The sequence below is a fragment of the Etheostoma cragini genome, chromosome 1 (genome assembly GCF_013103735.1).
Source record: "Etheostoma cragini isolate CJK2018 chromosome 1, CSU_Ecrag_1.0, whole genome shotgun sequence".
NCBI lineage: Eukaryota > Metazoa > Chordata > Actinopteri > Perciformes > Percidae > Etheostoma > Etheostoma cragini.
In genome coordinates this window covers 7,210,780-7,222,658 of record NC_048407.1, presented here as the reverse complement: position 1 = coordinate 7,222,658, position 11,879 = coordinate 7,210,780, and the positions used below count along the sequence as shown (strand labels likewise).

The window sequence follows — 11,879 nt, the reverse complement described above, 5'->3', positions numbered from 1 at the left end:
GTGGAAACAGCAGCACTTTTTTAAGGGTAAAAATTTAGGCGAGAAAAACATATTTTCAAGTGTTACTGAACAGGTTAAAGAAACATTTCAACGGGTTGTGGTATAATCGAAATTTGACAACTTAGTGATAGGTATGTATCAATGTATCGTGAATCGGTTTAAAATCATTATGTGTAAACATTGCAACTGGTTGGGATAAAACATTAATCACAATGCACTTTTTAAGCGGCTAAAAGGTTGAAGGGCCTTCTCTCAAGAACCTCTTTATCATTTTTAAATATGTATGTATGTAATAACTTACATGTAATCTAAAGTAATGTGTAGGCTCCTCCAAACATGGGTAACTGTGACACTAGCCTAATTGAATGTTATCACCTGACTGAAGCCACCTTGTTTTTTTTTTTTGCTGCATAGGCCAAGCTTGCTAAAAACTATGGTATGACTCGGATGGATCCGTACTGTAGGGTCCGACTGGGCTATGCAGTTTACGAAACACCAACTGCTCATAATGGAGCCAAGAACCCGCGCTGGAACAAGGTGATCCAGTGCACAGTGCCTCCTGGGGTGGACTCCTTCTACCTGGAGATCTTTGATGAGGTGAGGAGGTTGCAGAGGCCACAGAGTTAATCTGACCTGCTAATTATGTACAGTATGTATGTGGGGACTGTTGGTCTGTCAGAATTGCAGTTTTTTTAATTATTATTCTAATCTACTATTTGGCTTTTAATATATTTAATTGATGAGGAAAGTCACAACATATTTGACATAAGAGTAGACTTATCCTAAGCAAGTAAAACTGTCTGAATGCACTTATTACAAGTTCCTTTGGACATCAGCTTAATGTATTGAAATGTAATGTAAAGGTTACAGGCCACTTTGACTACTTAACTAATTTATTGAAAATCATGTACATGGCGTTAGTGAACCAATATCGTTCAATTAATACTTTTACGTTTACTTGAGGACAATATTTTTAGTACTTTTTTTTTCAACAGCAACTGGCTTTAATAAACTAAGACACATTCACTCTACTAACCACAGCTTCTGACAGTCAGATTTAAAAGACATGTTTGTTCCAGACAACTAACTGCTGCCAACAACAAAGCAACAACCCCAAGAAAAATCGGTGTGTTTTGTTTCTACCTTTTTGCGTATTCGTTGCATCTCATGAGTATGTAGTCGTCTGTTAAAATGTTTTTGCTGTGTCATCCAGAGAGCGTTCTCCATGGACGACAGGATAGCATGGACTCATGTCACCATCCCTGAAGGCCTGAGGGAGGGCAGTGTGGTGGATGAGTGGTTCAGCCTCAGTGGCAGGCAGGGCGACGACAAGGAGGGCATGATCAACCTGGTGATGTCTTTTGCTGTGAGTAGATTTACTTTAAAAGTCCAACACATGTAATCTTAACTGGTCATAATGTTGTGTGTATGAAAATAAGTGTTGCATCCTCTCTACATCTGTAGTCACCACTCTGTCTCACTCAATGTCCCGCCCACAGCAACTGGTTGATTACACGTCACAAGTTATACCCAATCAGCTCCACTAAAGGATGCTGTACCTTTGAAGGTCCACGTGGCTTTGCGTCCAATGAAGGCAGCAGATATCACTGAAGTTACCAAAAACACCCAGTCTGTGACGTTCTACTGTCACAAGCAGAAAGTAAATTAAATAAATAAATCACAAAATGGAAAATAGTTACTGGATGTTCAGAGAACAAGAATTGAAGAAGAGGAAGAGGTAGTATGATGGCGCCTAGACGTGAGCAAGAGTTGTTCCATCCATGACCAGATTATCATAGTTTATAAAATGTAGTGTATTGATAACATTTCATAAACTACAACTTAATTCTCAAAATCTGAGAGAACACAGATATGTGGGAAATGTTTAAATTGTGCAGAAAGTTTTGAATTACAAAAATCTTGCTAAAACAAATATGAGCTATTTAGGGTATAGGAATTAAATTGTGTCATCATCATTGATGTGAACAGGCGCTACATGGTCATTTAAAGAGGTTACTTCCCCCCACAAAAGACATTAAAGAAGAGGGAAGAGTAAATCAAGCCTATATGTGCGCTTACTGCGTTATTATGGATCCTGCGTAACTTCTAGGCAAGTCCCGCAATACGATGCAGCTCGATTGGTTGGGGTTAGGCATCTAAGGTTAGGAAAGCCGGGTTCCTTAACGCAAACTGACTCAGCAGAACATTAAACATCAAAACATGAAATGTTAAAAAGGTGATATACAGGATAATGAATTAACAAAACAATACAGAATACCTGAGAGCCTACCTGCATTATATACAGAATTTGTTTTTTTTTTACTTTACATAAAAACACATTTCCAGCATGTGTCCCTTCATATATCTTATGCTAAATTAAATTCTGTGCAAGCAGTGAAACTTGACTCTTCTCACTATGTTCCAGTCCTTACCAGCAGGGATGATGACTCAGCCGGTGGTCCTAATGCCCTCTGTGTATCAGCAAGGAGTAGGATATGTGCCCATTGCAGGTCAGACATACATACACACACACACACACACACACACACACACACACACACACACACACACACACACACACACACTCTCACACACACACAAAATCACTGGCGCACACGCCATCCACCAACCACCACATAACTTCTGTTCACTGATAGCTATTGTTTACCTCAAGCGAATTAAATAGCTAGTAAGTGGCATTTTTTGGCTGCCAGCCTTCCAAAAGAAAGCACAATGAAATTGAATAACAGTTAACCGACAAGCAGGTAACTGAGTCTCAGCAGTGGGACTGCTATTATTTTGAACAAAACTGTACATCTGCAACTACACACTCAAAAAAATAACTCATTGCATGAACTCAATTAAGTTGTGGGCTGGACTTCCATCCAATAAATGTAGCCCCAACATAACAATGTAAATCAGTTAGCCTAACTCATTTGTATCAAATAGATAAAACAGAATATAAATGAGTGAGCCTAACTTGTTTTTTTTTTTTTTTTTTTTTTTTTTTTTTTTTTTTTTTTTAAAGATTGTTTTTGGGGCATTTTAGGCCTTTATTTGATAGGACAGTTGAGGATATGAAAGGGGAGAGAGAGGGGGAGTGACATGCAGCAAAGGGCCGCAGGCCGGATTCGAACCCGGGCCGGCTGCGTCGAGGAGTAATCCTCTATACATGGGCACCCGCTCTACCAACTGAGCTATCTGGGTGCCCCAATTCAAACATACATAATTATTGGAAAGGAAATTCTTCAAAAAGTATACTTTTTCTGCTTAAAAAAAAACAAGATGGAAGCTATTGATCCAAGCAGATTTCTATTTTTATGTGTGGAGGGCATCTTTAAATAAAACTACCAAGATGTGGATAGAATGCACTGCAAAAACTCTATTCGGATAAGTGCATTGTAGTTGCTTGCCTTGAACTAACATTACAGAAAGGGAAAGAAAAGCTTCTGCAATTAGCATCTACAACCAATAGGCAATGGCAAATACAAATTCCCCACTACTCTTCATTTAAATTTAAATAAAGAGCCTTGGTGGTTGGTGTGTTATTATAGGTGGTAACAGAAACAAGTATTGTGGACCAATAGCAAAAGAAAAAAAGAATAATCACAAAACATTCTGAGTGATTATAACCAGCAAAGAGGTCATTTAAATATAACTTCACGTAAATGTCACTTGCAACATTAAACAAATAAAAGAATTCTGGCCACTTAGAATCAAAGTAAATACAGCGTGTTGAGCTGTTTTTACATCAGTTTCAATCTATCTCGACAGTCATGAAATCAAATCAAAGTAGAGATGAATGGCACCGAGGAGGTAGAGTCAAGAAATTATGATGGAGTGGTGAAATAGACAAACTTTCTGGGTGTAAACACTTGTCCAAGCCCAAGTAATCTCAGTCTTAAACCTTACATTAAGGTAGATTTTCACTGCCAGAAGTATACTGCCTGGCTAAAGTGCCATAAAGAAACCTGGGGTTGTTATTATTTTTCTTCTATTAAAGTAATAGGCTGCTCTGGCATTTCTAAGGGCCTTTCTATATATTTTCAGACTGTCTTACCAGTCTCACTGAGATTCTTCCACATTGGTGGAACTCCGTTTACTTTTAATTTGCAGGTTCGGGTATTATACTAAGGTACTAATTTCCTTTGTTTCATTAGCTTCTTTTTCAGAGGAGCAACAGAGTCTAATATCGTAGCAAGGCCACAGCACCTTCAACAAAATGATCAATTTGGAAGGGACTAAATTATACTCCTCTGTTATATTGAGGCATGGCATTGAATAAGATGTGGTTTAACCACTTTCTTAAAGGTCCAATAGCATTTAAAATAGTTATTGTAGTCCAAATTCAAAATATTGGAGAGAGTCATCTCCACCAACCCCTCCTCCCCAAACTTGACGTTTACAGAGGTTGCCAGGTTGTGTCTCAATTGTTTTTGTAACTAACCAACTTGAGTACTCTATATAATTCACTGAGAGTACACTTTATGAAATGACTGAGAATGCCTGTCCCTACTAGCCGTGATAAATTAGCCTGTAGCCAAAGCTTACCTGTACAGGAGGAAATTAGCCAACTCAGCGTCCTTTTGGGTTCAAAGCTGTCTCCATCTTTCAAATACACTTCTTTTGTTTTGTCTCTGGTCATGTGACTGTAATTAACATGCCAAGTTTTTTTTTTTTTAGGTTGAGTAGAATCTATCTCAGCTGATCAGTTTCTTTTGTTTGCCTCCATGTTTGCATTTTTAAATTAGATTAGATTAGATTCAACTTTAAAGTCATTACACAGGTACAGGTACAAGGCAATGAAATGCAGTTTGGGTCTTACCAGAAGTGTAATAGCACTAAGTGCAGGATATACAATGGATTCATAGGTGGAGGACATGGATATGTACTGAATAAATTTAGAAATGAATACTATTATAACAGAATTTTGCAGATGGGTTTGTCCTATGAATATAAAATATAGATAACAAGTATTGTTAGCAAGATTTACGGCTGGATATGTACTGAATATAATACAGGTGGAAATTACTATTAGTAGAAATTTTACAGAAATGTACAATGAACATAATATACTAATTGTTTACAGAGTTTACAGGTGAATATGTACTATGAATATACAGTGAGGAAAGTAAGTTTTGATCACCCTGCTATTTTGATAGTTCTCCCACTAAGAAATCATGGAGGGGTCTGAAATTGTCATTGTAGGTGCATGTCCACTGTGAGAGAAATAATCTAAAAAAAAATCCAGAAATCACAATTTATGATTTTTTAAAACTATTTATTTGTATGATACAGCTGCAAATAAGTATTTGAACACCTGTCTATCAGCTACAATTCTGACCCTCAAAAACCTGTTAGTCTGCCTTCCAAATGTTCACCTCCACTCCATTTATTATCCTAAATTAGATGCACCTGTTTGAGGTTGTTAGCTGCATTAAGACACCTGTCCACCCCATACAATCAGTAAGAATCCAACTACTAACATGGCCAAGACCAAAGAGCTTTCCAAAGACACTAGAGAAAAAATTGTACACCTCCACAAGGTTGGAAAGGGCTACGGGGAAATTTCCAAGCAGCTTGGTGAAAAAAGGTCCACTGTTGGAGCAATCATTAGAAAATGGAAGAAGCTAAACATGACTTTCAATCTCCATCGGACTGGGGCTCCATGCAAGGTCTCACCTCGTAAGGTCTCAATGATCCTAAGAAAGGTGAGAAATCAGCCAAGAACTACATGGGAGGAGCTGGTCATTGACCTGAAAAGAGCTGCGTCCACCGTTTCCAATGTTACTGTTTGTAATACACTAAGACTTCATGGTTTGAAATTATGCATTGCACGGAAGGTTCCCCTGCTTAAACCAGCACATGTCAAGGCCTGTCTTAAGTTTGCCAATGACCATTTGGATGATCCAGGGGAGTCATGGGAAAATGTGGTCAGATGAGATCAAAATAGAACCTTTTGGTCATAATTCCACTGACCGTGTTTGGAGGAAGAAGAATGATGAGTACCATCCCAAGAACGTCATCCCTACTGTGAAGCATGGGGGTGGTAGCGTCATGCTTTGGGGGTGTTTTTCAGCACATGGGCGACGGGACAGGGCGACTGCACTGTATTAAGGAGAGGATGACCGGGGCCATGTATTGCGGGATTTTGGGGAACAACCACCTTCCCTCAGTAAGAGCATTGAAGATGGGTCGATGCTGGGTCTTCCAACATGACAATGACCCGAAGCACACAGCTAGGATAACCAAGGAGTGGCTCTGTAAGAAGCATATCAAGGTTCTGGAGTGGCCTAGCCAGTCTCCAGACCTAAACCCAATAGAGAATCTTTGGAGGGAGCTAAAACTCTGTTTCTCTGTGACAGCCCAGAAACCAGACTGATCTAGAGAAGATCTGTGTGGAGGAGTGGGCAAAAATCCCTTCTGCAGTGTGTGCAAACCTGGGACCTGTTGCACAAAAGTAGAATAAAGATATCCAGGATAAGTTAAAAAGCGCAGCTTGACTTAGTGTGTTCTGCTCATCGCGGCTTAATCGGTTACACGATTGCCGAGCCGGGATAAACAGGTGAAGCTATGTCAAGCCAGGTGTAGATAGCGGGGATAAGTGCACGTTCACGGCTTTCTCACATCGACCACGGTATTGATCACAGATTTACTGATGCAGAATTGAGAAGACGCATGCGCCATATGTTTCACCCAATGAGCAGCAGCTTAAATGGAAAGTAACGAGGAGGTGAAGAATATAATATGCAGAAAGGGGAATACGGTTCTTATCAAACGGAGAGAAAAAGCCGAACAGACCATAGCGGACCCGACTGAATGTGTAGTGTGTAAAAATATCTCCTTAAGCTATAGTCACTCCACATCTTACAAAGTTGTAGGCTACACTGTGTTTTAATTGCTTTAAATATGCTAGTTTCATGTTTCTGTTTTTATGTGACAAATATGCTGGTTTTACTGTAAAGTGTCTTTGACTAGCCTACCATGTAAAGCACTATATAAATAAAATGTATTATTATTCAGCCTTTGCCTTAAAAGTGAGCAGAGGGAATAATGTTCCTCGGGAAATAGACCCTAATGACTCTAGGCTTAATTTCAAACCCTTATTCACAATGCGAGAACATGTTTTACAACCATATGCACCAATCTCTATAAGCTATATCTAATTCTTTGTAGGCTACAATTAATATTCATACAGAACAATCAGAAAGGGACAACAACTAGAAAAAAAGTTACTTCAAAACACGCTGCATTTGTAAAACAATATTCATGGTTTATTCTTCTGACAAGTGACCACACCAAAATAAAAAGATTAAGAACCATTGCATTGTTCACGGTGTGATGAACGTAAACTACACTACATACGTACTGTATATGGGCCACGTTATTGGTCCCTACATACGTACTGTATATGGGCCACGTTATTGGTCCAGGGATGTGAGACTAATTGAGAAGGTTATGAAACCAATGTAAGCTATAATAAAAAACATTGTGCCTACATATTAAGGATTAACACAAACTACCCTTTATTAGAGAAGGATAAGCAACAAGAAAATGAATCATGAATGTATTCTCTGACCAGTCTGCCATTATTATCATTTGTGAATATCACTACATTATTATCATCTGGGAATATCACCACATTAATATTGTCACACTTAATCTTCTGAGCGCGTTCTGTAACCTGAAGCTGAGACCACGGATGCTGTGCTGCTCATCTCTACTTTTACAGAGAGAGTGGACGCTGATGCGTCTCGCAGGTCTGCCGGCAGGCGGCGGCCACCGTTCACCGGTCACCAGGCAACGGTCACCGGTCACTGACCACCGGTCACCGGCCACCGGTCAGCGGCCACACGCCAGGCAGCCTCGAAACAGTACCGCCCCACCGGGAAAAGTCCCACTCCGCATCAGGGTGCCAGTGCAACCATTCCTAACCATCTAAACAGCTGTAGTAGGGTTTAAATCCAACTCGCGACAACAATAGTGACAAGTAGGCTAACGCATGTTAAAAAAAATAAAGCAGAAAACATGCAGAAGACAACGCGTGTCAAACACGTTTATTTCGGATCACACGGCAGCTGATTTGACACATGAGACTCCAGGATTAATCTTAGCCCGGGTGTTAGCCTGCTCTGGGCCAGGCTAGCCGCAAAGAATAAATCTCCATGGTTACTTGGCTGGGCTTAATTCAATCCGGTTTCGTGCAACCGACTCCAAGCTAAATTCATCCAGGATAACTTGAATATCCTGGCTTAATCCCTTTTCCTAGTTTCGTGCAACAGGCCCCCGGTGAAAAACTACAGGAAACGTTTGACCTCTGTATTTGCAAACAAAGGCTACTGTACCAAATATTAACATTGATTTTCTCAGGTGTTCAAATAATTATTTGTAGCTGTATCATACAAATAAATAGTTAAAAAAATCATACATTGTGATTTCTGGATTTCCTTTTTTAGATTGTTTCTCTCACAGTGGACTTGCACTTACGATGACAATTTCAGACCCCTCCATGATTTCTAAGTGGGAGAACTTGCAAAATAGCAGGGTGTTCAAATTCTTATTTTCCTCATTGTATTTTTCATGCAAAAGTTATATTTCAAGACATGAGCCAACGTGGGATAAATGATGACTTGCAACTGTACATTGTTAGCTAATCAAGTTTGGCAGGGGTCCAGAGAAATTTACAGTGTCTGACATTATCTTTGCGTATGCACACACCAACTCAACATTAATTTTAGTTACATCCAATTGCTGTAATCGGGTGCTGCCGACTTCAATTACTATCGCATTTATCTTTATCCTTAGCCATCAGTTTTTAAATAGAATTCAACATCGCCCGCTCCAGCCTCAGGGATACATTTGAAAATGGCTGCTAGTGCCACTACTTCTCATTTTCTCTCTTAACCACATTTGGCTCCTCAGCCGGTGTGTCACTGTGGGTGGTGGGTAGAAACCATAGAAGAGACTGTTGAAACATGAAGGGGTGGTGGTTACCATGGGCTTCGGCTTAGAGCGACCACAGTCCTATGCAACCCTGGGCCTCGGTTTAGAGCTATGCTTCTTTTGGACGGTCACCCATTCTCCCGGCTGTTGGGAAGCTGCTAGCAGAAGCTAATTATGTCGGACGGGCACCAGCTTCAGGGTGCTGGCTAGCTACAGAAGTATACAATTTAGATACCATTGTACAGAGCCGGGTCTTTCACTAAGCCTTGGCTCCAGAGCAGCAAATCAACTTTTTAATTTATTACCATTATCACTAAAGAAGGCAGAGGAAAAGCTATACATTTGACACGAAGAGCAAGAAAGAGCGAAGGTTGTCTCATGTAAGCTATGCCTATACTTCAGATAGATTTTTCTTTTATAGTCACTGTAGTTGACAATGCTGCATCAATTGGTCAAGAAGGCATTGCTAAGCTAAAGTAGCTAACAGAGCTTTTAACGTGTAAACAACTGTGAGCTTAACAAGACAGTTGCTGTAAGATAGCTACAAGTGCTTGAGTAGAACTAGTTCAGGTAATTAACCACTATATAATGAAGAATAAAACAAAGTTTATCTAGAGCTGCAAAATTAGCAATCAGGACACATGGAAATGAGCACGTCAGCACACGAGTTGGCGATTTGTCAAGTCTTTGACATTGAAACTTAAGATATCATAGGGATGTCATAAGGTTTATCACAACTTAGGCTTGTAAATGTTAATAATAACCGTTTAACCATTAGCAAACAATAAGGATTTTGACCGATTATTACTATCAAATAAATAGTTAAAAACAATATTATCAATACAAAATATAAAAGTTATTAAAACGTTTTTTTGCATTTTTAAAGAAAAATAGGCTATACTATATTTCATGACTGCTAGTTAACTTGCTTGTGCTAACTTTGCAATAGCTAGTTGCTTTTTAAGCAGCTGTCTTCTGGTCTCTCTGCTGTACTGTGCTCACAATGGAGAGCTAAACAAATGCCACTGTATCAGTGAGGACTGGCGGGTTACACACAGAGCATGCCAGGCAGACACACAGCTGACAACCTAAGATGTGAGACAGGGTCAGACATACCCCTGTGGATTTGTGTCAGTCAAGCAAGCGGTTCCAGGAAATTAGCTACATGTGTCCAGGACAATGCAAAGAACAGTGTGACTGCAACTGTCCACAGAATGCAGAAAGTATGTTGAGCCTCCCGGACCTGTGAACTGGGATTCCGTTGCCTGCTTATCAACTATTATTAATTGATAAACAAGGATTGGCTAATGGTCATAAAAAAACTCTAAATTAGCGTTCCTATTTGTAAAGTACAAATTTATGTCACAATATTTGGTTACTTTTGCATGTTTACATGTTTATTTTCAAACACTGTATCTGCTACAGTTAAGCTGACTCTTATATCAGTATCCTGTGTTTAGGAGTGCCTGCAGTCTATAACCAGGGCATGGTGCCAATGGCAATGCCAGCATCTCTGCCGGCTGTTGGGGGTCAGGGGCCAGTGTGCAGTGAGGAGGACCTGAAGGCTTTGCAGGACATGTTCCCCAACCTGGATAAGGAGGTGGTTCGCACTGTGCTGGATGCACAGCAAGGCAACAAAGACGCTGCTATCAACTCCCTGCTGCAGATGGCTGAGGAGCTCTAACTGCAGAACACAGGCTTACAGCGGACACACACACACACACACACACACACACACACACACACACACACACACACACACACAGCAGCCATACATGACCTCCTAGGCATCCTGGTAGCCACATTTATTTTTTCTCTCCCTTTATTAACTCCTGGTTGGCAGATGTATTTGGAAAAATAATGTCAGACTGATTTAGGTCTGTAAAACAGTCTGTATCCCCAGGGTTTGATTTGCACTGTTAGAGTTATAGCGAGTCAAGTTCAGAGTCCAGTTCTGTTTTATGTTAATACTGTTGTTACTAGTATGTGTAGAACATTTCTGCAGTAAACCTGCAGTGCACTTCTACTGTTTCATATGTAGTAAAAAGGTAAATGCATTCAGAATCTGATAAGTTATTATGGGTGTATTAAATAATATAGAATTCTATGTGGTGATGGGAGAATTGTGAATAAACAAATGACCTGGGGGATTGAGGTGAGAACTGCCATGTCACACCACACTGAGTGAACTGATTAATGAAACACATTTTGAAGTAAGGATGTCAATGCGGTTTTAAATTAATATCCTGTGGAGAATTGTTTTTTAAATAACTATAGTCTGCAGAGAGATGCTTGAGAATGAAGAGGTCCCTGTTCTGATAAAATCAGGATATTTTGAAGTTCGACAGGATGTTGTATGTAGAGCTTTTGAGACCAAAACACTTTTATCCAAGTTGTCCGCACAGTGACTTAGGTAAAGTGAAAATCTAAACAGAGGAATTCAGTCCACTTTTAATGTGTTTAATATCCACATATTTCGCAATAATTTTGCCACCTGAGCATGGAGGCCTAAGACGGTGACCTGACTTCCATAAAATGTGTTTTGGATGTTCATGGTCCCCAGAAGCTGACTCCTAATGTTTTTGTTTCCTTACCTTTACTATAGTCACCTTGAGTTAAAAACTTGTGCATGAGGAAAATAAACTGATTTGGGGAGCTCTTTCATGCTTCATAGTTTGACTGCAGCTTCCAATCTAGCAAGCAGAGCTTTACATAATCTTCTTGTTTTTCAGCCACAGTGTTTGTATGTGTTGTAGTTTCTTTAAGTTTGCATTGACACTTAGTGTACAAGGTCTTGATTCTAATGTGTTGTCTGCAAAGGTTTCTTTTAAGAGTGTGATAGATAACTTTTCACTTTCCAAAACTATCTCTGTTGAAATTCTAAAAATGTTAGTCATTTTAATCCAGAGATGGCAAAAGTACTCACTTTCCGTACT

At 39.7% G+C, this 11,879-nt stretch overlaps 1 protein-coding gene across 2 annotated transcripts in view; it reads left to right on the top strand.

Moving 5' to 3' along the window:
* The window catches only part of tollip (toll interacting protein), a 29,670-nt gene extending 18,066 nt beyond the window's left edge, over positions 1–11,604 (top strand). The window contains exons 3-7 of one of the 2 annotated variants that reach the window (XM_034877846.1): positions 415–597; positions 1,214–1,366; positions 2,426–2,510; positions 10,404–10,651; positions 10,686–11,604. In XM_034877846.1, the coding sequence (XP_034733737.1) occupies positions 415–597; positions 1,214–1,366; positions 2,426–2,510; positions 10,404–10,627 (645 nt within the window). In that variant the 3' untranslated portion in view covers positions 10,628–10,651; positions 10,686–11,604. Of the gene's footprint in view, positions 1–414; positions 598–1,213; positions 1,367–2,425; positions 2,511–10,403; positions 10,661–10,685 lie in introns of those variants that run through there. The other variant, XM_034877765.1, reaches the window with a different exon arrangement.
* Positions 11,605–11,879: the final 275 nt, after the last annotated feature.